This window comes from Anguilla anguilla, chromosome 3 (genome assembly GCF_013347855.1).
Source record: "Anguilla anguilla isolate fAngAng1 chromosome 3, fAngAng1.pri, whole genome shotgun sequence".
In the NCBI taxonomy this organism is placed as follows: Eukaryota; Metazoa; Chordata; class Actinopteri; order Anguilliformes; family Anguillidae; genus Anguilla; species Anguilla anguilla.
Window position 1 is genome coordinate 65,995,081 of NC_049203.1, and position 25,701 is coordinate 66,020,781.

Sequence of the window (25,701 nt, forward strand, 5' to 3'; positions counted from 1 at the left end):
ATTCCATTCAAATAAAAATACATTTATATAGAACCTAGGATTCATTTGTACAGTAAATAGGCTACAGAATGTTTCTATGTCAGAATTAACGCAAGTTAGCCATGGGACAGGTAATACTCTTGCATACACCACAGGTTGTAAAAATGTGTCGAACCACCATCAAGTTAGACTGTTCAGCTACTTGGAAAGGTACGCTATAATAAACAAAACGCCACTACTTGAATGAGTGTGGATCACGAGATGAAAACCCCTCATCACACATAAAAGGGTGCCAGGCCCAGAAATGGCCCGAACACATTTTAGAGTAACATAATACAGGTAAACGTGTGATAATCTGGAGAAAGCGCGCATAGACAGATATTGCCGGTGCACCATAGATATGTCATGGCATAGTTATTTTATAATATTTTCGAAAAGGTTAAAAAAAAAAAACTGCGTAGTATGCCGTTCAAGGAAGCATACAGATTAAAGGATGCATGCGACCAGGAAACAAGTTCTGTGGTGATAAGGGGTTAAATTCCTCAGTAAAGTTACCTCAGGTTATAAATGCACTAGAATGTCCTTGAGAAGTGGAAGTAAAAAGTGAACTGGGGGAAAGACTAGCTCGCGGACTCGGTTTATTAACGTTCAATGTCAACGATTAATGGTTAACAAAATAAATTTGGTGTACGAAAGCTTTAATTTGAAAAGCTAAATAACAGGCATTTTCAGACATGGGAGAAATATTACGAACATCCTCACCAGATCCGGGACTTGGTAAGTTACGTTGGCACATATAGCCTACATTCAGACAAGTGCGTAGATAAATTACATTGGGAATAGGGGGGGATTATCAAATCCTCCGACGGGTTTGGTCGCAGTTATTGCTGCTAAAGGTGGTGGCACAACCAGTTATTGTTATAGGGAGAAGTTTAAGGGAGAAATTACTTTTTCACATATTTTCATTAAATAAATGAAATCATTTTTTAAAGTATGTTTTGTGCTTGCTCAGGTTCCCTTTGTCTAATTACATTTTGTCAACAGATCTGTAACCATTCAGTGTGACAAAAAATGCAATAATATATTAAATCAGGAAGGGGGCAAATACTTTTTCATGGCACTGAATCTGTTTTTGTATTGGCAGTATAGAATATGCCGTGTATTTCATTAAATATTTTTTGCTGATTGTATTCTTTTCTTTTACCCTTGTGGTTGTGTTGCTTATAATGCATTTGTCACCCCATCCAGTTTTAATTTATTTGTTTGAATATAACTTGTGAAGAGGCACTCACTCACTTTTGTCTTTCATAGGTGTAACGTCCCGTTTGCCCAAGCTCAGAATTGTGCTCATTTGTAATGACAAGCAACAGAAGAACTGGGCAGTAAACACCATCCTTGGCCGAACACAAGCTTTGTCGAACCTAGACATTAAGACGGAGGGTGAAGTGCAAGACAGGCATGTCATTATAGTCAGTGCACCAGACTGGGTAGAATATTCTGTTCAGGAACCCTGGAAGCATGTCAAACAGCAGATCGAAGAAAGTGTGTCCTTGTGTCTGCCGGGACCACACGCCTTCCTCATGCTCGTTCCATTGCGCCCGTTTAGAGAAGCAGAGAGGAGGGAGGTGGAGGAAAATCTGGAGCTGCTCTCTGATAGCATCTGGAGACGGTCAATAGTGCTGTTCTCCGGGGAAGAGCGGTTGGGCGGTAAAACCGTCGAGAAGCACATCGAGGAGGAACCATGCCTGCAGCAGCTTATACGGAGGTGTAGGAACCAGTATAACATCCTCAGCAATGAAAATAGGGAGGTGGTTCTGGAGAGCATAGTTACTGTGGTAACAGGAAATGATTTCCAGCATTTTCAAATGGGGGAGCTTTTAGAAGAAGTAAAAGAGAACAAGGAAAGATTGGAAGAAAATGCCAAACAGAGGCTCATCAAGGAAAGAGAAAAGAGAAAACAAAGAGAAACACTCAAAGAAATGATGATGATAAAGGGTGAGTTTTTAAAAACATTTTTTTTACCTCAAATCTGGCCCTCAAATCCAATTTGAGCCTTTTTCTTTTCTATCAGGTAATTAATTGAACAAGTGGAGCAACTGATTCCCAGGAAAAGGGAGGGTAGAAAACCAGCCGTTATTTGGCTCTAAAGGAACGTAGTTTGAGTAACAGGGCAGTGTCTGGAAAGGGAAGTTACTGTTTCTGTAGAATTGGTTTCTGCTAAAAATACTGCAAGCTGATTAGCGCTTAATAACCTTTAGCAAGGGTTTGAGTTATAAGTCACTAGGTGAGTTGGCTTGAATTGCTAGCTTCTGTTGAGGCCACACCTACACAAAATCATAATTCATTCCAAAATATCTGACCACTGCTTTATTAGCAACGCACAAGATGGCCAGACATGGGGTGTCTCGTGGCGTAGCCTGTAGAGCACTGTCCACATGCTCATTGCGAGCCGCGACGCTGGCGCTTTGAGTCCGACCGCGCGACCTTTGTCGCACGTCTCTCCCTCTCTCTTCCCCGTTCTTCTCTCTACACTATCCTGTACAATAAAAGCTGAAAAGCCCATAAAAAACTAATAAAAAAACAAGATGGCCAGACTTTGCTTAGAGCAAAACATCTTCCTGGTCCGGCTTATATTATCATTCATACCTGTTTAATTTTCCGCCACTTTTGCTGAATAGATCAAACAGCACGTAATACCCTCACTCAGCGTAACAAGGATGGTACAATTGTTCTTTACGGAATTGTCATCAAACAAATGGCACCAAGTGATTTATATTATGCTGTCTTTCTCTGTCAGAGTCCGGACACAATTTCCCAGATACAACGATGGTTCTCCTGGGAGGATTCGGCGCTGGGAAGAGTTCCACAGGAAACACCATCCTGGGAAAAGAGGAATTTGACACGACGCATAAAGCTGTGGAGTGCGTGAAGAAGCAGGGTGAAGTGGGCGGGAGGACGGTTACTGTGGTCGAAACACTGGGCTGGCACAGGGACTCCTCAGGGCAGGACGAGACGGAGCGCGTCAAAGAGCAGATTAGGCAAAGCGAGTCTGTGTGTGCAGGCAAACCCCATGCTTTCCTCCTGGTGGTACGCTGCAACTCGTCATTCACGGAGACGGACAGGAGGCGAGCGGAGGAGCATCTCTCGGCTCTCAGTGAGGAGGCCAGAAAACGCACGTTGGTGCTGTTCACTCGGGGGGACGGGCTCGGAGGGACAGACATCGAGACGCACATCGAGAGGTGGAATGAGCTCCGCGGTCTCGTCGACGAGTGCGGGAACAGATATCACGTTTTGGACAATAACAGCACCGATCGCTCTCAGGTCGAAGAATTGCTGGAGAAAGTGGATGAAATGGACGCTGAAAGTAAGTACGCATACTCCTTCCTTAGCATGTACCAGGTAAACCAAAAGAGAGGAACAGGGAGCTGAACAAAATGTACTGTATGAGGAGAAAGACAGAGAGGTAGAACAGCAGGTGAAAGAAAAGAATTGGAACAGAGGTGTCAAGAAACCAGAAGCCTGAAATTAGTCAAAGTCAAAGTGTTTTTATTTGTCAAGTGCACCGTATAACACAAGGTCATTCTGAGCAAAGAAATTCTTATGACATGGCAGGCAGCAACTACGTAGAAGCAAGAGCAAAAATATCAAAAAATATCTAAAATATACTTAATATTAAACATAATATTAAATATTAGCAGCAGTACCAGCCTGTACAGATGGGGGATATGGACAGTGAGGAGTATTAAATATTTAAATATTAAACATTAAACATATAAAGTGCAGGAGTACTGATGAATACGTGCGTAAGTTTGTGATAATGTACATTGAACGTACATAGGAAGTGAAGGAGCATACATAGGAGGTCATGTGATAAATGTGATCCCTGAGATTAATGTTGCTGGTTGAGAAGCCTGATGGCCTGGGGGAAAAAACTGTTTGTGAGTCTGGTCGCCCGTGCCCGGATGCTCCGGTAGCGTCTACCAGACGGCAGCAGCGAGAACAGACCATAGCCTGGGTGGCTGAAGTCTTTTATGATTTTCTGTGCTTTCCTAAGGCATCGTGTGTGGTAGATGCCTTGCACAGAGGGGAGGTGGCAGCCAGTGATGCGCTCCGCTGTCTTCACCACCCTCTGGAGGGCTTTGCGGTCAGCAGTGGAGCAGCTGCCGTACCAGGCAGTAATGCAGCCAGTGAGGATGCTCTCAATGGTGCACCTGTAGAAATTGATGAGGGTTTTGGCAGACATGCCAAACTTCTTGAGTCTCCTCAGGAAGTATAGGCGCTTTTGGGCAGTTTTCACTGCTGCGTCTGATTGCCTGGACCAGGTGAGGTCATCATTTATGACCACACCGAGGAACTTGAAGCAGGAGACTCTCTCCACTTCAGCTCCGTCGATGTGAATGGGGGCATGACCCGTTAGGAAGTCCAGGATCCAGTTGCAGAGGGAGGTGTTAAGTCCCAGGTTCCTGAGCTTGGGAACGAGCTTAGCAGGCACAATTGTGTTGAATGCTGAGCTGTAGTCTATAAACAGCATCCTCACGTACGTGTCTCCCTTATCCAGGTGGGAGAGGGCGGTGTGCACTGTCAGGGCGATGGCGTCATCTGTAGATCTGTTGGGGCGGTATGCGAATTAAAGGAGGTCCAAGGTGTCAGGAAGAAAGGAGCAGATGTGGGTCCTGACTAGCCGCTCAAAGTAGGTCATATCTGGACTTCCTCAAGGCCTCCAGGTCCCCAGAGCTATGGGCAGAGGACCGTGCTCTGAGCTTAGCACGGACATCACCATTAACCCAGGGCTTCTGATTGGGGAAGGTCCTGACATTGACTTTCAGGATGACATCATCAATGCACTTGGAGATGTAGGCTGAGACAGAGTCTGTGTATTCATCAATGTCCCCATCAGCTGCAACACAGAATATCTGCCAGTCTGTGGTTTAAAAACGGTCCTGGAGGGTGGCAATGGATTCCTCACTCCAGCGTTGAACTGCCCGAAAAACCGGTTTTTTCTGTTTTAGGCGTTGTCTATAGGTTGGGAGGAGAAGAATGGAGGTGTGATCCTCCTTGCCAAAGGCAGGGCGGGGGAGGGGTTTATAGCTGTCCCGTATTTGAGAATAACAATGATCAAGAGTCTGGTCACCACGGGTAGGAAAGTTAATGTGCTGGTGATATTTAGGCAAAACTTTCCTCATATTAGCCCTATTGAAATCGGCAACAACAATAGAAGCTGCCTCAGGGTGAGCGTTCTCTAGTCCATTGATTACTCCGTAAAGGTCTTCTAGCACGCGCATTTTATCCGCATGTGGGGGTATATAGACTGCTGTGATTATAGCGGAGCTGAATTCCCGAGGGAGGTAGAAGGGACGGACTTTTATAGTTAAGAGCTCCAGGTCTGGTGAGCAGTGTTTAGCAAGTACTGCTACATCCGTACCCCAGCGAGAGTTAACCATAATGCAGACCCCCCCGCCTCTGCGTTTACTCAAGGGTCAGAGATGGGTTAGGGTTAGACTCAAGGGTCAGAGATGAGTCAGAGTCAGAGATGACAACAGACAGCTGGAGATTTCTCATTTGAAGGATGAGATGATTAAAATTATGGAAGCTCTTGGTTGTCCCCCCTTCCGGGGAATCATTGTCTTGCTCATGTACTACTGATATTAGATCCATATGAAACAGACCAAACTAGGTCTTATCATTAGCTTCTAAAGGATCTTAATTTATTCTGCATTTAATTCCTGTATTTGTAAAACAATAATCTGATGGCATATTCATGAGATCACAGGGAAATGCTGCATATGAGGACTGTGAACTTTTTGTTTGGCTTTGCAGTGAAGGAAGAGACATACCAAGGATATCTGGGTCAGCCGTTACGTGTGGAGGAAGAGAAACCGGGGGACAGAGAGCAGGAGTTGCAGAGAGAGGAGGAGAAGCTAAGAGAACGACACCAAGCCGAGTTGGAGGAGTTGGAAAGGGAGTTCAGAATTCAGAAACCGCAGAACAGGCTGGAAGGAGAGAGCGTTGAACATGTGAGTGAGCTTGAGGGAGAACTGAAGAGAAAGCAAGAGCAGAGGTCACGGTTGGAGAAGGAAGAAGGAAAGAGGAGGGAGGAGAAAGAGATGGAGCTAAGGCAGAGGCATAAAGAAGAGATGGAAGCACTCAGACAGCGTTACAGGGAGGAGGACAGACAGGGTGCAAAGGGGTACCTGAAGCCTATATTGGCAGTTTCGGGGGCAATAATAGGGGGTGTAGCAGGGGCTCTAATAGGTCCAGCAGGGGTGGCTGGGGGAACTCTCTTAGGGGCTTCAGGAATTGGGAGCATATCAGCAGCTTGGGTGGCTGGGGGAAATCTCTTAGGGGCTTCAGGAATTGGGAGCATATCAGCAGCTTGGGTGGCTGGGGGAAGTGTCTTAGGGGCTGCATTAGGAGTACTAGGAGGGATGTTTGGAGGAAGGGAGAGATCTGAAGAGGAGGGAAGAAGTGGGAGAAGGAGAAGTATGGATATTAAAATGAGTCTTTGATTAGACTCATGAAACATACAGACCTCATACAAGTTGAATGTGTGTTTCAGTCAGAGAGGGATAATGTGGTGTTTAATTTTATATACGTGATCACGTGATATCTGTCACGTGAGGCAAAGTCAGCGTTGTCCTCTGTCACCTGTCGGGTTTCCATGCCAACAGCCAGAAACAAGGGCGTTAGCACGATCTGGTCCTGGAGGGTTGGTTCCTTCCTGAAAATCAAAACAAGGCAAGTATAATGGGTAAGGAGCTGGTTTTGTAACCTAAAGGTTGCAGGTTTGATTCCCTGGTAGGGTACACTGCCGTTGCACCCTTGAGCTAGGCACTTAACTGGCATTACTTCAGTGTATATCCTATGTAAATAGTAGTGTAAAGTCGCTCTAGATAAGAGCGTCTGCTAAATGTTTGTGATGTAATGTAATGTAATGGGGGTGGGACTTATGATTGACATGTATGGCAAGCCTTGAGTACTGAACGTTTTAACATTTTACATTTAACGGGTGTATGTTTCTTTTTATCTGATCGGACATAGATTTTGTTGTACACATTCTGATACTTTGAATTAAAGTTGTCTGAAAAAGGACCTTTGTCATTTGTAATACACGCGAGCAATAAACACACACCTGCCCACTTTCTTCAGGGAGGACCGTACCCATCTGAAGAAACAGAACTGAGCGGCTGCTCCTATGGGCAAAACAAACAGTGTCTGAACAAAACAAACAAAGCGTCTGAAGATGTTGCGGGTTCAAGAGTTCCATTTAATACATTGTACTACCCAGGGAAAGTGTTTGGTTGGATGTTTCAAGCACACTGGCCATTTATTTAGTTCATGCTTGTTACTTCTAAAAAATAAAATAAAATAAAAATAAAATACCTATGGACAAAAGTGTCTGAACAAAACAAACAAACCGTCTGAAGATGTTGCAGGTTCAAGAGTTCCATTTAATAATACTACCCAGGGAAAGTGTTTGGTTGGATGTTTCAAGCACACTGGCCATTTATTTAGTCCATGCTTGTTACTTCTAAAAAAAAAAATTAAAAAATAAATAAACCTTTCCCTGGGTTCCATTCTCTATTGCTTGGCACATTTTGTTGAGTTTAATATTACTTTAAACAGGATAGATCTACGCAAAGTACTCTGAGAAATCTCCATATCAAACAAACTGTGTGTGTCACCCTATACCCTTGTCAGAATCCATGCTTGTAGACAGATGCCTTGAGACATCTCTTTATGTTGTTCACGTCTAACACTGACTTGCGATGAGGGAAGTACATTTCTCCAAAATTAAATTTCCTTGACTCTGATGAGCATTTTCAGACCTCAGTGAATATAATAGCCAGCTCAAATAATTAACAGATTAAACTTATAGGTATCTTTCTGGAGGAAATGGCAACATTCAGAAGCCTGTATTCACCTATTGGCAGACCAGGGCTTGCTTGTCCAATGTAGAGGAAGAGGATAATGGCGACTACAATGTTGATGCCAGCATATACCCACTGTATAACAAACATTATCAATATGGAGAAGAATGCCTGAGAAAAGAAGAAAAATGTCAGCAATTTGAAAAGGAAGAATCCACGGAGAAACAGAAGAGACTTTAACAGAAAGTTTGGATATTTATACCTCCTATTTTTAACCAACTTACGCCAATAAGTGCCATCCATTGGTTGCAGAATGAGGAATAAATTGACTTGGGCATTAAACGAATTTCTGACCCCTGTGGTTTTGGTTTGGGGGCAGAATCTGATGAAGAAATCTGTACAGAAATGTCATACTTGTATGTGAAGTTATAATAACTTTTTCAAATACAGAATTTGAGTCATTTGAGTCCAACAAGTTGAGTTCTGGCAGCGTTCCCAGGGTGCCCCGCTGGAATTCAGATCTAGTCCTCCTCGCCTGTCTCCGTGTCTTACGCCCGCGGTCGAAAAGGACGAGAAATGGGTGACTAAGGACGCTTGTATTTTGATTCGGACACCCCGCTAGGCCCATGTGAAGCATCGCACCTTTTCCGTAAAACTCACTGATCCTCCGCAAGCCCTTCAGAACGTTTAAAAAAAAATGTCTTCAGGTTGCCTGTTGCTGGGGCGACCAAGGTTCCCCCTTCTCTCCTTTTATTCAGATGAGATGGCAGCCTCCTATCCTACTTGCACTTGTGTCTGTTGCTATATGGAGATGGTTGTTTTTAATCAATAAACATGCTTCTCACGTGCTGCTCAAACGTTGTCCATATTTTACATTGTTCATGTGGGAGTTTCAAACAAAATTTATTCCAGCGTGTCATTAAAAAAAGGCTTTCTTTCAACTCCACATGTACAGTACAGAAAATGTGTACCTATATTCCATTCAATTAAAAATGCATTTATAGAACCTAGGATTCATTCATAGAGTAAATATTCTGTAGCCTGTTTCTATGTCAGAATTAACGCAAGGTAGCCATGCGACAGGTAATACTCTTGCATACACCACAGGTTGTAAAAATGTGTCGAACCACCATCAAGTCAGACTGTTCAGCTACTTGGAAAGGTACGCTATAATAAACAAAACGCCACTACTTGAATGAGTGCGGATCACGAGATTAAAACCCCTCCTCACACATAAGAGTGCCACGCCCAGAAATGGCCCGAACACATTTTACAATAACAAATACAGGTAAACCAGAGATAATCTGTAGAAAGCGCGTAGATACAGATATTCCCGGTGCATAGCTATCTCTATGCTTCATTCATAGATATGCCTTAGCACGCTTATTTTGTAATATTTTCGGTAAGTTTTTTTAAAAATTGCGTAGAACGCCGTTCAAGGAAACATGCAGATTAAAGGATGCACGCAACCTGCAAACAAGTTCTATGGCGACAAGGGGGTAAAGTCCTCAGTAATGTGTCCCGCCTTTTACTTCAGGCTATACATGTTTATTAGAATTTCCCTGAGAAGAAAAAGTGAACTGGGGGAAAGACTCGCTTGCGGACTCCGTTTATTAACGTTTAATGGTTAACAAAATTAACTTGTTGTAAAAAAAACGTTAATTTGAAAAGCTAAATAAGCTACAAGGCACCCTAAAGGGACGGACATCGAGACGCACATCGAGAGGTGGAACGAGCTCCGCGGTCTCGTCGACGAGTGCGGGAACAGGTATCATATTTTGGACAATAACAGCACCCATCGCTCTCAGGTCGAAGAATTGCTGGACAAAGTGGATGGAATGGATGCTGAATGTAAGTATGCATACTCCTTCCATGGAGTGTACCAGGTAAACCAAAACAGGGAGCTGAACAAAATGTACTGTATGAGGAGAAAGACAGAGAGACAGAACAGGTGAAAGAAAAGAGCTGGAACAGAGGCGTCAAGAAACCAGAAGCCTGGAATTAGACACAAGGTTCAGAGATGACAACAGACAGCTGGAGATTTCTCATCTGACGGATGAGATGATTAAAATTATGGAAGCTCTTGGTTGTGTCGCCTTCCAGGGAATCATTATCTTGCTCATGTACTACTGATATTAGATCCATATGAAAAAGACCTAACTACATTACATTACATTACATTACAGGCATTTAGCAGACGCTCTTATCCAGAGCGACGTACAACAAGTGCATTAGTTCTAGGTCTTAGTAGCTTCTGAAGGATCTTAATTTATTCTGCATTTAATTCCTGAATTTGTAAAACAATAATCTGATGGCATATTCATGAGATCACAGGGAAATGCTGCATATGAAGACTGTGTGAACTTTTTGTTTGGCTTTGCAGTGACGGAAGAGACATGCCAAGGACATCTGGGTCAGCCGTTACGTGTGGAGGAAGAGAAACCGGGGGACAGAGAGCAGGAGTTGCAGAGAGAGGAGGAGAAGCTAAGAGAATGACAACAAGCCGAGTTGGAGGAGTTGGAAAGGGAGTTCGGCCAGGAGAGCGTTGGAGCAATCTTGGTTGCGGTCATTCAGAACCTGCAGAACAGGCTCAAAGGAGAGAGGGTTGAACACGTAAGAGAGCTTGAGGGAGAACTGAAGAGAAAGCAAGAGCAGAGGGCATGGGTAGAGGAGGAAGAAAGGAAGAGGAGGGAGGAGAAAGAGACGGAGCTAAGGCAGAGGCATAAAGAAGAGATGGAAGCACTCAGACGGCATTACAGGGAGGAGGCCAGACAGGGTGCAGAGGGGTACCTGAAGCCTATATTGTTAGTTTCGGGGGCAATAATAGGGGGTGTAGCAGGGGCTCTGATAGGTCCAGCAGGGGTGGCTGGGGGAACTCTCTTAGGGGCTTCAGGAATTGGGAGCATATCAACGGCTTTGGTGGCTGGGGGAAGTGTCGTAGGGGCTGCTGGGGGAAGTGTCTTAGGGGCTGTAGTAGGAGCACTAGGAGGGATGTTTGGAGGAAGAGAGAGATCCGAAGAGAAGGGAAGAAGCGAGAGGAGGAGTAGTATGGAGGTTTCACTAGGCCTTTGATTAGACTCATGAAACATACAGACCTCATACAAGTTTAATGTGTGTTTCAGTCAGAGAGGGATAATGTGGCGTTTAATTTTATATACACATTTCTCCCACATGAACCCTATTTCTGAATGAATTGGCACAATTTAGCAGAACCATGTGTATAAAGCATACTGGGATACACTGGTGCGTCAGTCATTTATTTTTAAAAATATTTCATTTCCAAAAGAATGTTTTAATATTGTTGTACTATGTAAATATTGAAGATTTTCACTGACCATCTGTACACATAGCTCTTCAATTACTTTAGGATTTTCTTTCTAGTACAAATTCATAATTTGCTGGCTACAAAAATTAATTAAAAATCAAAAAATACATGTTTACATCTTACTTTGCCAGCCCGTGTACAGTACAAAAAAATGATAGAGCCATTAAATCTTTTTTCCTGTGACAGTGACATGGACAGAAGAATCAATAAAAAGCGTAGCTTGACTATTTAAAATTACAATCTCGAAGATTTGTTTTGTTCTCTTTGGCGGTACCAATGGCGAAAAGCAGTAATTGCAGGTGTGTTTTTGGACCTCACTTCCCAGAGATCCAACCGGATCCAACAGTCTCTGGATCCAACCAGTGTCGCCTGTGTGACGTCAGTCAGTTGGCACCTGGGCCACGCCAACTATAACTTATTATTTACTGAATAAAAGTGGTTGTTATAAAAGTAACGCTATGTACACACCCATTCATTGTCTAAGATTAGGCTAACTTAAGTTGCCTTTATACTGCCGAGCTGGGTTAAAATGCTGTAGCAGACCTGGGGTAGAATTAGTGATGATCAATTTCCACAGACGTTCTTTATCCACCTTTTGCCCGGTATGAACATCTTTACACTGCAGAGAAGAATTTGCGGGATTCGCTGCGGCTCGTACAATTATGTATCTCTAAACAGCCTCTCGTGAATGATTGTTGTGTGATATTTTTGAAACAGCTGCCTTGCAAAATGTTACCGCTGGTGTTTCTGGTTTTGCTAGCCAACTGTTCGAGAATAAAGCGGAGCTGGGTGTTAAATTAGCAGTCAGAACACGAATAATAAAACAAAAACAAAGGAGATTTCATCAAAAAGGGCAAGGCTGAAGGACCATATGAGGACGCGTAATAAAATAACGCTAATCCATACTGCTGTATTCTTTTATTTAGTTTTCTCCGGTTTGACATCTTTACACTGAAATCAGACCTGGCTCTGCTCCACCTATACCCCTGGTTAATGCTCTGTGTAAAGACGGCTTTATTCCAATCATTATAATATACTGATGAACTTGATGGCAATGTAAATAACGGTAACGTTAAGGCCAATTTAGATCAATCATTCGAAACTAGACAAAACGGTTTTAGAATGTTGCAGAGAAAATTGCAGCGGTGTGCACTGGTTAGTTGCAGAGCGTCTGAAGCCGTTGCCTGGGGTCTCAAAAGACCCACCTTGTCAAATCTAAGTGCAGTTAGAACGTTCATAATCAGACGTCTTGGAATTTTGCAAGTTGCATTCAGTCTCGTTGCGAATCATTGATCTGAACTGACATTTCGTAGGCTAAAATGCAACGTTGCAACAAGGTAGCATTGCATTCGAGAGACGTTTTGCGAGGTCGGTACCAGTCGGTAGCATTAGCTAGCGTTTTTTTTCTAATTGTTAGCTGACATTAAATTGTGTTAATTACATTAGCTAGCTAGCTAACGCAACGTTACCTGACATGAGAGATGGATACTGTGCGCAACGTTGTCTAAACTAATGTTGCCTTTCTTGACATGGTCCGGTAGATATCGTTAGCTGTGCAAATAGCTAGGCTATGTAATTTAGTAACGTCACATTGTCATCAAATGTAATACGAAATCTACATCAACAAATAATATGACCTCTCATGTTACACAAAAACCTTTTAGGGTTCCATAACTCCCCCTTTCTCTGTTATTGTAACGCTAGTAGACACCGGAAAAAAACAATACACCGCTCACACACAAGGAAGTTGAAGAGCGAGCCTGTTGCGTTAGCTCCGTCTACCCTCTCTGGCGGACCAACCACTGATGGGTGATGGAAAACGCGTCACTATCTATGCGCCGCTTGTGATTTTTTCCCGGGAATGTTGCCACAGACACCCAGTTCTTTAATCATAAATTATATTAATAATAATATAAATTAATATAATAGGCTTAATCACCATTGTGTTACCTAATTCGGCAATAGATAGTGACATAACAGACATTTATTTTAATGAAAATCTTCGAGATTATTACTTGAAGTTATAACTTTTTCAAATACAGAATTTGAGTCCAAAAAGTTGAGTTCTGACAGCGTTCCCAGGGTGCCCCGCTGGAATTCAGATGCAGGTCTCCTCGCCTGTCTCCGTGACCTACGCCCGCGGTCGAAAGAGACGAGAAATGGGTGACTAAGGAAGCTTGTGTTTTGATTCGGACACCCCGCTAGGCCCATGTGAAGCATCGCACCTTTTCCGAAAAACGCACTGATCCTCCGCAAGCCCTTTAGAACGTTTTAAAAATAAATAAAATGTTTTCAGGTTGCCAGTTGCTGGGGCGACCAACGTTCCCCCTTCTCTCCTTTTGTTCAGATGAGATGGCAGCCTGCTATCCTACTTGCACTTGTGTCTGTTGCTATATGGTGAAAGGTTGTTTTTAATCAATAAACATGCTTCTCACGTGCTGCTCAAACGTTGTCCATATTTTACATTGTTCATGTGGGAGTTTCAAACAAAATTTATTCCAGCGTGTCATTAAAAAAAGGCTTTCTTTCAACTCCACATGTACAGTACAGAAAATATGTACCTATATTCCATTCAAATAAAAATGCATTTATATAGAACCTAGAATTAATTTGTAGAGTAAATAGGCAACAGAATACTCTTACAAACAAAAATACACAGTTGGCAACCACCCTTTTTCTAATATGTCTATACAAGTTTCCTCCTGTGTGTAGCACCGGTGTATAGAGGCCTCTGTCTTACCTGCCCCAGGGCCTGAACCACACACAGACAACCACGCATACACAAGCAGGGGAAACGTTTACACGCGCACACACACCGGTCTCTAAATCTCTACCGCACATACACAACCACACAGCGAAAACAAACGGATATCAACGACAGAGAGAGCACGAGCAGCAGTAGCCACGCAGCATTTATCTTCAAAAGGAGTGATGTGATTGGTGGATGCGGGACCAGGTTAACGATGATTGACAGCGAAGACAGCGAATGGGATGATGGATGGCTCTCCTGCAGCATGACAGAGGGGGGGAGAAAAACACACACCACGTGGAACGTAACAAAACGTACTAGAATGTCCATGCGAAGTGAAAGTAAAAAGTGAACTGGGGGAAAGACTAGCTTGCGGACTCGGTTTATTAACGGTTAATGTTAACGATTAATGGTTAACAAAATACATTTGGTGTAAGAAAGCTTTAATTTGAAAAGCTAAATAACAGGCATTTTCAGACATGGGAGAAATATTACGAACATCCTCACCACATCCGGATCTTGGTAAGTTACGTTGGCACATATAGCCTACATTCAGACAAGTGCGTAGATAAATTACATTGGGAATAGGGGGGGATTATCAAATCCTCCGACGGGTTTGGTCGCAGTTATTGCTGCTAAAGGTGGTGGCACAACCCAATCATTGTTTAAGGGAGAAGTTTAAGGGAGAAATTACTTTTTCACATATTTTCATTAAATAAATGAAATCATTTTTTAAAGTATGTTTTGTGCTTGCTCAGGTTCCCTTTGTCTAATTACAGATCTGTAATTATTCAGTGTAACAAAAAATGCAATAATAGATTAAATCAGGAAGGGGGCAAATACTTTTTCATGGCACTGCATCTGTTTTTGTATTGGCAGTATAGAATATGACGTGTATTTCATTAAATATTTTTTGCTGATTGTATTCTTTTCTTTTACCCTTGTGGTTGTGTTGCTTATAATGCATTTGCCACCCCATTCAGTTTTCATTTATTTGTTTGAATATGTGAAGAGGCACTCACTCACTTTTGTCTTTCATAGGAGTAACGTCCCGTTTGTCCAAGCTCAGAATTGTGCTCATTTGTCGACCTTTGTCGCACGTCTCTCACTCTCTCTTCCCATTCTTCCTGTCTCTCTACACTATCCTGTCCAATAAAAGCTGAAAAGCCCATTAAAAAAAACAAGATGACCATCTTCCTGGTCCGGCTTATATTATCATTTATACGTGTTTAATTTTCCGCCACTTTTGCTGAATAGATCAAACAGCACGTAATACCCTCACTCAGCGTAACAAGGATGGTACAATTGTTCTTTACGGAATTGTCATCAAACAAATGGCACCAAGTGATTTATATTATGCTGTCTTTCTCTGTCAGAGTCCGGACACAATTTCCCAGATACAACGATGGTTCTCCTGGGAGGATTCGGCGCTGGGAAGAGTTCCACTGGAAACACCATCCTGGGAAAAGAGGAATTTGACACGACGCATAAAGCTGTGGAGTGCGTGAAGAAGCAGGGTGAAGTGGGCGGGAGGACGGTTACTGTGGTCGAAACACCGGGCTGGCACAGGGACTCCTCAGGGCAGGACGAGACGGAGCGCGTCAAAGATCAGATTAGGCAAAGCGAGTCTGTGTGTGCAGGCAAACCCCACGCTTTCCTCCTGGCGGTGCGCTGCGACTCGTCATTCACGGAGACGGACAGGAGGCGAGCGGAGGACCATCTCTCGGCTCTCAGCGAGGAGGCCAGAAAACGCACGTTGGTGCTGTTCACTCGGGGGGACGGGCTCGGAGGGACGGACATCGAGACGCACATCGAGAGGTGGAATGAGCTCCGCGGTCTCGTCGACGAGTGCGGGAACAGGTATCACGTTTTGGACAATAACAGCACCGATCGCTCTCAGGTCGAAGAATTGCTGGAGAAAGTGGATGAAATGGACGCTGAAAGTAAGTACGCATACTCCTTCCTTAGCGTGTACCAGGTAAACCAAAAGAGAGGAACAGGGAGCTGAACAAAATGTACTGTATGAGGAGAAAGACAGAGAGGCAGAACAGGTGAAAGAAAAGAGCTGGAACAGAGGCGTCAAGAAACCAGAAGCCTGGAATTAGACTCAAGGGTCAGAGATGACAACTAGAGATTTCTCATCTGAAGGATGAGATGATTAAAATTATGGAAGCTCTTGGTTGTCCCCCCTTCCAGGGAATCATTATCTTGCTCATGTACTACTGATATTAGATCCATATGAAACAGACCGAACTAGGTCTTATTATTAGCTTCTGAAGGATCTTAATTTATTCTGCATTTAATTCCTGTATTTGTAAAACAATAATCTGATGGCATATTCATGAGATCACAGGGAAATGCTGCATATGAAGACTGTGTGAACTTTTCGTTTGGCTTTGCAGTGAAGGAAGAGACATGCCAAGGACATCTGGGTCAGCCGTTACGTGTGGAGGAAGAGAAACCGGGGGACAGAGAGCAGGAGTTGCAGAGAGAGGAGGAGAAGCTAAGAGAACGACAACAAGCCGAGTCGGAGGAGTTGGAAAGGGAGTTCGGTCAGGAGAGCAGTGTAGCAATCTTGGAGGCGGACATTCAGAAACCGCAGAACAGGCTCAAAGGAGAGAGGGTTGAACATGTGAGTGAGCTTGAGGGAGAACTGAAGAGAAAGCAAGAGCAGAGGGCACGGTTGGAGAAGGAAGAAAGGAAGAGGAGGGAGGAGAAAGAGACGGAGCTCAGGCAGAGGCATAAAGAAGAGATGGAAGCACTCAGACAGCGTTACGGGGAGGAGGCCAGACAGATAATGGGGGGTGTAGCAGGGGCTCTGATAGGTCCAGCAGGGGTGGCTGGGGGAACTCTCTTAGGGGCTTCAGGAATTGGGAGCATATCAGCGGCTTTGGTGGCTGGGGGAAGTGTCGTAGGGGCTGCTGGGGGAAGTGCTGTAGGGGCGGCTGGGGAAAGTGGTGAAGTGGCTGCGCAAATTGGGAGTAGAACAGGGACTATGTTCGATCCAACTTGGGTGGCTAGGGGAATTCTCTTAGGGGCTGCTGGGGGAAGTCTCTTAGGGGCTGCAGTAGGAATACTAGGAGGGATGTTTGGACGAAGGGAGAAATCCGAAGAGAAGGGAAGAAGCGAGAGGAGGAGTAGTATGGAAGTTTCACTAAGTCTTTGATTAGACTCGTGAAACATACAGACCTCATACAAGTTGAATGTGTGTTTCAGTCAGAGAGGGATAATGTGGCGTTTAATTTTATATACACATTTCTCCCACATGAACCCTATTTCTGAATGAATTGGCACAATTTAGCAGAACCATGTGTATAAAGCATACTGGGATACACTGGTGCGTCAGTCATTTATTTTTGAAAATATTTCATTTCCAAAAGAATATGTTTTAATATTTTTGTACTATATTGAAGATTTTCACTGACCATCTGTACACAGCTCTTCAATTACTATAGGAATTTTTTTCTAGTATGAATTCATGATTTGTTTGCTACAAATCAAAAATCTAAACAAACATGCTTACATCTTACCATGCCTGCCCATGTACAGTACAAAAATGATAGAGCCATTAAATGTTTTTTCCTGTGACAGTGACGTGACATGGACAGAAGAATCAATAAAAAGCGTAGCTTGACTATTTAAGTTTGTTGGCAAATTCATCTGCACTAATGAAGGAGGAGTGGTGATATCTGTCACGTGAGGCAAAGTCAGCGTTGTCCTCCGTCAGTTGTCGGGTTTCCATGCCAACAGCCAGAAACGAGGGCGTTAGCACGATCTGGTCCTGGAGGGTTGGTTCCTTCCTGAAAATCAAAACAAGGCAAGTATAATGGGTAAGGAGCTGGTTTTGTAACCTAAAGGTTGCAGGTTTGATTCCCTGGTAGGGTACACTGCCGTTGCACCCTTGAGCTTGGCACTTAACTGGCATTACTTCAGTGTATATCCTATGTAAATAGTAGTGTAAAGTCGCTCTAGATAAGAGCGTCTGCTAAATGTCTGTGATGTAATGTAATGTAATGGGGGTGGGACTTATGATTGACATGTATGGCAAGCCTTGAGTACTGAACGTTTTAACATTTTACATTTAACAGGTGTATGTTTCTTTTTAATCTGATCGGACATAGATTTTGTTGTACACATTCTGATACTTTGAATTAAAGTTGTCTGAAAAAGGACCTTTGTCATTTGTAATACACGCGAGCAATAAACACACACCTGCCCACTTTCTTCAGGGAGGACCGTACCCATCTGAAGAAAGAGAACCGAGCGGCTGCTCCTATGGACAAAACAGTGTCTGAACAAAACAAACAAACAGTGTCTGAACAAAACAAACAAACCGTCTGAAGATGTTACGGGTTCAAGAGTTCCATTTAATAGTACTACCCAGGGAAAGTGTTTGGTTGGATGTTTCAAGCACACTGGCCATTTATTTAGTTCATGCTTGTTACTTCTAAAAAATAAAATAAAATAAAAATAAAATACCTATGGACAAAACAGTGTCTGAACAAAACAAACAAACAGTTTGAAGATGTTGTGGGTTCAAGAGTTCCATTTAATAGTACTACTCAGGGAAAGTGTTTGGTTGGATGTTTCAAGCACACTGGCTATTTATTTAGTTCATGCTTGTTACTTCTAAAAAAAAATAAAATAAAATAAACCTTTCCCTGGGTTCCATTCTCTATTGCTTGGCACATTTTGTTGAGAATTTAATATTACTTTAAACAGGACAGATCTACGCAAAGTACTCAGAGAAATCTCCTTATCAAACTAACTTTGTGTGTCACCCTATACCCTTGCCAGAATCCATGCTTGTAGACAGATGCCTTGAGACATCTCTTTATGTTGTTCACGTCTAACACTGACTTGCGATGAGGGAAGTACATGTCTCCAAAATTAAATTTCCTTGACTCTGATGAGCATTTTCAGACCTCAGTGAATATAATAGTCAGCTCAAGTAATTTACAGATTAAACTTATAGGTATCTCTCTGGAGGAAATAACAACATTCAGAAGTCTGTATTTACCTATTGGCAGACCAGGGCTTACATGTCCAATGTAGAGGAAGAGGATAATGGCGACTACAATGTTGATGCCAGCATATACCCACTGTATAACAAACATTATCAATATGGAGAAGAATGCCTGAGAAAAGAAGAAAAATGTCAGCAATTTGAAAAGGAAGAATCCACAGAGAAACAGAAGAGACTTTAACAGAAAGTTTGGATATTCATACCTCCTATTTTTAACCAACTTTCGCCAATAAGTGCCATCCATTGGTTGCAGAATGAGGAATAAATTGACTTGGGCATTAAACGAATTTCTGACCCCTGTGGTTTTGGTTTGGGGGCAGAATCTGATGAAGAAATCTGTACAGAAATGTCATACTTGTATGTGAAGTTATAATAACTTTTTCAAATACAGAATTTGAGTCATTTGAGTCCAACAAGTTGAGTTCTGGCAGCGTTCCCAGGGTGCCCCGCTGGAATTCAGACCTAGTCCTCCTCGCCTGTCTCCGTGTCTTACGCCCGCGGTCGAAAGGTACGAGAAATGGGTGACTAAGGACGCTTGTGTTTTGATTCGGACACCCCGCTAGGCCCATGTGAAGCATCGCAACTTTTCCGTAAAACGCACAGATCCTCCGCAAGCCCTTCAGAACGTTTAAAAAAAATTTCTTCAGGTTGGCTGTTTCAAACAAAATTTATTCCAGTGTGTCATTCAAAAAAAAAAAAAAAAAAGGCTCTCTTTCAACTCCACATGTACAGTACAGAAAATATGTACCTATATTCCATTCAAATAAAAATGCATTTATATAGAACCTAGAATTAATTTGTAGAGTAAATAGGCTACAGAATACTCTTACAAACAAAAATACACAGTTGGCAACCACCCTTTTTCTAATGTGTCTATACAAGTTTCCTCCTGTGTGTAGCACCGGTGTATAGAGGCCTCTGTCTCACCTGCCCCAGGGCCTGAACCACACACAGACAACCACGCATACACAAGCAGGGGAAACGTTCACACGCGCACACACACCGGTCTCTAAATCTCTACCGCACATACACAACCACACAGCGAAAACAAACGGATATCAACGACAAGAGCACGAGCAGCAGCAGCCACGCAGCTTTTATCTTCAGAAGGAGTGATGTGATTGGTGGAGGCGGGACCAGGTTAACGATGATTGACAGCGAATGGGATGATGGATGGCTCTCCTGCAGCATGACAGGGGGGGGGGGGGGGGGGGGGGGGGGGGGGGGGGGGGGGGGGGGGGGGAGAAAAACACACACCACGTGGAACGTAACAAAACGTACTAGAATGTCCATGCGAAGTGAAAGTAAAAAGTGAACTGGGGGAAGGACTAGCTTGCGGACTCGGTTTATTAACGGTTAATGTTAACGATTAATGGTTAACAAAGTAAATTTGGTGTAAGAAAGCTTTAATTTGAAAAGCTAAATAACAGGCATTTTCAGACATGGGAGAAATATTACGAACATCCTCACCAGATCCGGGACTTGGTAAGTTACGTTGGCACATATAGCCTACATTCAGACAAGTGCGTAGATAAATTACATTGGGAATAGGGGGGGATTATCAAATCCTCCGACGGGTTTGGTCGCAGTTATTGCTGCTAAAGGTGGTGGCACAATCAATCATTGTTTAAGGGAGAAGTTTAAGGGAGAAATTACTTTTTCACATATTTTCATTAAATTAATGAAATTTTTTTTTTTAAGTATGTTTTGTGTTTGCTCAGGTTCCCTTTGTCTAATTACATTTTGTCAAAAGATCTGTAACTATTCTGTGTGACAAAAAATGCAATAATAGATTAAATCAGGAAGGGGGAAAATACTTTTTCATGGCACTGAATCTGTTTTTGTATTGGCAGTATAGAATATGACGTGTATTTCATTAAATATTTTTTGCTGATTGTATTCTTTTCTTTTACCCTTGTGGTTGTGTTGCTTATAATGCATTTGCCACCCCATCCAGTTTTCATTTATTTGTTTGAATATAACTTGTGAAGAGGCACTCACTCACTTTTGTCTTTCATAGGTGTAACGTCCCGTTTGCCCGAGCTCAGAATTGTGCTCATTTGTAATGACAAGCAGCAGAAGAACTGGGCAGTAAACACCATCCTTGGCCGAACACAAGCTTTGCCGAACCTAGACATAAAGATGGAGGGTGAAGTAGAAGACAGGCATGTCATTATAGTCAGTGCACCAGACTGGGTCGAATATTCTGTTCAGGAACCCTGGAAGCACGTCGAACAGCAGATCGAAGAAAGTGTGTCCTTGTGTCTGCCGGGACCACACGCCTTCCTCATGCTCGTTCCATTGCGCCCGTTTAGAGAAGCAGAGAGGAGGGAGGTGGAGGAAAATCTGGAGCTGCTCTCTGATAGCATCTGGAGACGGTCAATAGTGCTGTTCTCCGGGGAAGAGCGGTTGGGCGGTAAAACCGTCGAGAAGCACATCGAGGAGGAACCATGCCTGCAGCAGCTTATACGGAGGTGTAGGAACCAGTATAACATCCTCAGCAATGAAAATAGGAAGGTGGTTCTGGAGAGCATAGTTACTGTGGTAACAGGAAATGATTTCCAGCATTTTCAAATGGGGGAGCTTTTAGAAGAAGTAAAAGAGAACAAGGAAATATTGGAAGAAAATGCCAAACAGAGGCTCATCAAGGTACAGAAACAAAGAGAAACGCTCAAAGAAATGATGATGACAAAGGGTGAGTTTTTAAAAACATTTTTTTACCTCAAATCTGGCCCTCAAATCCAATTCGAGCCTTTTTCTTTTCAATCAGGTAATTAATTGAACAATTGGAGCAACTGATTCCCAGGTAAAGGGAGGGTAGAAAACCAGCCGTTATTTGGCCCTAAAGGAACGTAGTTTGAGTAACAGGACTCTAGTGTCTGAAAAGGGAAGTTTCTGTAGAATTGGATTCTGCAAAAAACACTGCAAGCTTATTAGCTCTTAACAACCTTTAGCAAGGGTTTGAGTATAAGTCACTAGTTGAGTTGGCTGGAATTGGCAGCTTCTGTTGACGCCACACCAACACAACTGCTTTATGAGCAAAGCACAAGATGGCCAGACTTCACTTAGAGCAGAACATCTTCCCGGTCCTACTTATATTATCACAGGTTTATACGAGTTAAATTTTTCGCCACTTTTGCTCCATAGGTCAAACAGCATGTAATACCTTCAGTCAGGGTAACAAGGATGGTACAATTGGTAAATTGCTCTTTACGAAATAGCTAGTCATCAAACAAATGGCACCAAATGATTTATATTATTCTGTCTTTCTCTGTCAGAGTCCGGACACGGTTTCCCAGATACAACGATGGTTCTCCTGGGAGGATTCGGTGCTGGGAAGAGTTCCACAGGAAACACCATCCTGGGAAAAGAGGAATTTGACACGACGCATAAAGCTGCGGAGTGCGTGAAGAAGCAGGGTGAAGTGGGCGGGAGGACGGTTACTGTGGTCGAAACACCGGGCTGGCACAGGGACTCCTCAGGGCAAGACGAGACAGAGCGCGTCAAAGAGCAGATTAGGCTAAGCGAGTCTGTGTGTGCAGGCAAACCCCACGCTTTCCTCCTGGCGGTGCGCTGCGACTCGTCATTCACGGAGACGGACAGGAGGCGAGCGGAGGACCATCTCTCGGCTCTCAGCGAGGAGGCCAGAAAACGTACGTTGATGCTGTTCACTCGGGGGGACGGGCTCGGAGGGACAGACATCGAGACGCACATCGAGAGGTGGAACGAGCTCCGCGGTCTCGTCGACGAGTGCGGGAACAGATATCACGTTTTGGACAATAACAGCACCGATCGCTCTCAGGTCGAAGAATTGCTGGAGAAAGTGGATGAAATGGAGGCTGAAAGTAAGTACGCATACTCCTTCCTTAGCGTGTACCAGGTAAACCAAAAGAGAGGAACAGGGAGCTGAACAAAATGTACTGTATGAGGAGAAAGACAGAGAGGCAGAACAGGTGAAAGAAAAGAGCTGGAACAGAGGCGTCAAGAAACCAGAAGCCTGGAATTAGACTCAAGGGTCAGAGATGACAACTAGAGATTTCTCATCTGAAGGATGAGATGATTAAAATTATGGAAGCTCTTGGTTGTGCCGCCTTCCAGGGAATCATTATCTTGCTCATGTACTACTGATATTAGATCCAGACCGAACTAGGTCTTATCATTAGCTTCTAAAGGATCTTAATTTATTCTGCATTTAATTCCTGAATTTGTAAAACAATAATCTGATGGCATATTCATGAGATCACAGGGAAATGCTGCATATGAAGACTGTGTGACCTTTTTGTTTGGCTTTGCAGTGAGGGAAGAGACATACCAAGGACATCTTGGTCAGCCGTTACGTGTGGAGGAAGAGAAACCGGGGGACAGAGAGCAGGAGTTGCAGAGAGAGGAGGAGAAGCTAAGAGAACGACAACAAGCCGAGTCGGAGGAGTTGGAAAGGGAGTTCGGCCAGGAGAGCGTTGGAGCAATCTTGGTTGCGGTCATTCAGAAACCGCAGAACAGGCTCAAAGGAGAGAGGGGCGAACACGTGAGTGAGCTTGAGGGAGAACTGAAGAGAAAGCAAGAGCAGAGGGCACGGTTGGAGAAGGAAGAAAGGAAGAGGAGGGAGGAGAAAGAGACGGAGCTCAGGCAGAGGCATAAAGAAGAGATGGAAGCACTCAGACAGCGTTACAGGGAGGAGGCCAGACAGGGTGCAAAGGGGTACCTGAAGCCTATATTGTTAGTTTCAGGGGCAATAATAGGGGGTGTAGCAGGGGCTCTGATCGGGCCGGCAGGGGTGGCTGGGGGAAGTGTCGTAAAGGCAGCTGGGGAAAGTGCTGTATGGGCGGCTGGGGAAAGTGTTGTAGTGGCTGCACAAATTGGGAGTATAACGGGGGCTATGTTCAATCCAATTTGGGTGGCTGGGGGAAGTGTCTTAGGGGCTGCAGTAGGAGTTCTAGGAGGGATGTTTGGACGAAGGGAGAGATCCGAAGAGAAGGGAAGAAGCGAGAGGAGGCATAGTATGGAAGTTTCACTAAGCCTTTGATTAGACTCGTGAAACATACAGACCTCATACAGGTTGAATGTGTGTTTCAGTCAGAGAGGGATAATGTGGCGTTTAATTTTATATACACATTTCTCCCACATGAACCCTATTTCTGAATGAATTGGCACAATTTAGCAGAACCATGTGTATAAAGCATACTGGGATACACTGGTGCGTCAGTCATTTATTTTTGAAAATATTTCATTTCCAAAAGAATGTGTTTTAATATTTTTGTACTATATTGAAGATTTTCACTGACCATAGCTCTTCAATTACTATAGGAATTTTTTTCTAGTATGAATTCATGATTTGTTCACTACAAAAATTAATCAAACATCAAAACACACATGCTTACATCTTACCATGCCTGTCCATGAACAGTACAAAAAATGATAGAGCCATGAAATTTTTTTTTTTCTTGGGACAGTGACATGGACAGGGGAATCAATAAAAAGCGTGGATTGACTATTTAAGTCTGTTGGCAAATTCATCTGCACTAATGAAGGAGGAGTGGTGATATCTGTCACGTGAGGCAAAGTCAGCGTTGTCCTCCGTCAGTTGTCGGGTTTCCATGCCAACAGCCAGAAACGAGGGCGTTAGCACGATCTGGTCCTGGAGGGTTGGTTCCTTCCTGAAAATCAAAACAAGGCAAGTATAATGGGTAAGGAGCTGGTTTTGTAAATAGTAGTGTAAAGTCGCTCTAGATAAGAGCGTCTGCTAAATGTTTGTGATGTAATGTAATGTAATGGGGGTGGGACTTATGATTGACATGTATGGCAAGCCTGGAGTACTGAACGTTTTAACATTTTACATTTAACGGGTGTATGTTTCTTTTTAATCTGATCGGACATAGATTTTGTTGTACACGTTCTGATACTTTGAATTAAAGTTGCCTGAAAAAGGACCTTTGTCATTTGTAATTCACATAAGCAATAAACACACACCTGCCCACTTTCTTCATGGAGGACCGTACCCATCGGAAGAAACAGAACCGAGCGGCTGCTCCTATGGGCAAAACAAACAGTGTCTGAACGAAACGAACAAAGCGTCTGAAGATGTTGCGGGTTCAAGAGTTCCATTTAATAGTACTACCCAGGGAAAGTGTTTGGTTGGATGTTTCAAGCACACTGGCTATTTATTTAGTCCATGCTTGCTACTTCTAAAAAAAAAAAATTAAAAAATAAATAAACCTTTCCCTGGGTTCCATTCTCTATTGCTTGGCACATTTTGTTGAGTTTAATATTACTTTAAACAGGATAGATCTACGCAAAGTACTCTGAGAAATCTCCATATCAAACAAACTGTGTGTGTCACCCTATACCCTTGTCAGAATCCATGCTTGTAGACAGATGCCTTGAGACATCTCATTATATTGTTCACGTCTTACACTGACTTGTGATAAGGGAAGTACATTTCTCTGAAATTAAATTCAGTTTCCTTGACTCTGATGAGCATTTTCAGACGTCAGTGAATATAATAGCCAGCTCAAGTAATTAACAGATTAAACTTATAGGTATCTTTCTGGAGGAAATGGCAACATTCAGAAGCCTGTATTCACCTATTGGCAGACCAGGGCTTGCTTGTCCAATGTAGAGGAAGAGGATAATGGCGACTACAATGTTGATGCAGGCATATACCCACTGTATAACAAACATTATCAATATGGAGAAGAATGCCTGAAAAAATAAGAAAAATGTCAGCAATTTGAAAAGGCGGAATCCACTGAGAAAC

General features: G+C 43.3%; 2 protein-coding genes and 1 long non-coding RNA gene across 14 annotated transcripts in view; 1 reads left to right on the forward strand and 2 right to left on the reverse strand.

The window, feature by feature from the left end:
• Positions 1-24,874, forward strand: LOC118223685 (GTPase IMAP family member 8-like). 9 transcript variants are annotated; one of them, XM_035410555.1, is made up of 5 exons: positions 1-756; positions 1,291-1,974; positions 2,777-3,343; positions 5,797-6,231; positions 16,747-18,093. In XM_035410555.1, exons 1-5 carry the CDS (start codon positions 714-716, stop codon positions 17,085-17,087), a joined length of 2,070 nt encoding a protein of 689 aa, XP_035266446.1. In that variant the 5' UTR covers positions 1-713; the 3' UTR covers positions 17,088-18,093. The 9 variants fall into 9 exon arrangements, with proteins under 9 accessions (XP_035266446.1, XP_035266450.1, XP_035266451.1 ...); XM_035410559.1 differs by lacking the exons at positions 5,797-6,231; positions 16,747-18,093 and adding exons at positions 9,554-9,698; positions 10,231-11,085 and having other exon boundaries at positions 2,777-3,198; XM_035410560.1 differs by lacking the exons at positions 5,797-6,231; positions 16,747-18,093 and adding exons at positions 9,546-9,698; positions 10,231-11,085 and having other exon boundaries at positions 2,777-3,190.
• Positions 7,155-8,359, reverse strand: LOC118223687. The gene is made up of 3 exons (XR_004764482.1): positions 8,132-8,359; positions 7,901-8,018; positions 7,155-7,169 (listed from the first exon to the last, which is right to left on the reverse strand). It is a non-coding gene; the product is annotated as an uncharacterized LOC118223687 (long non-coding RNA).
• slc12a8 (solute carrier family 12 member 8) overlaps positions 17,513-25,701 on the reverse strand; it is a 14,779-nt gene continuing 6,590 nt past the window's right edge. Inside the window, exons 11-14 of one of the 4 annotated variants that reach the window (XM_035410553.1) lie at positions 19,173-19,270; positions 18,942-19,059; positions 18,134-18,194; positions 17,513-17,721 (exon numbers count right to left, since the gene is read on the reverse strand). In XM_035410553.1, coding sequence (XP_035266444.1) covers positions 17,556-17,721; positions 18,134-18,194; positions 18,942-19,059; positions 19,173-19,270 — 443 coding nt within the window. In that variant the 3' untranslated portion in view covers positions 17,513-17,555. Of the gene's footprint in view, positions 17,722-18,133; positions 18,195-18,941; positions 19,060-19,150; positions 19,271-24,376; positions 24,602-24,914; positions 24,976-25,528; positions 25,647-25,701 lie in introns of those variants that run through there. The other 3 variants (XM_035410554.1, XM_035410552.1, XM_035410551.1) reach the window with 3 other exon arrangements.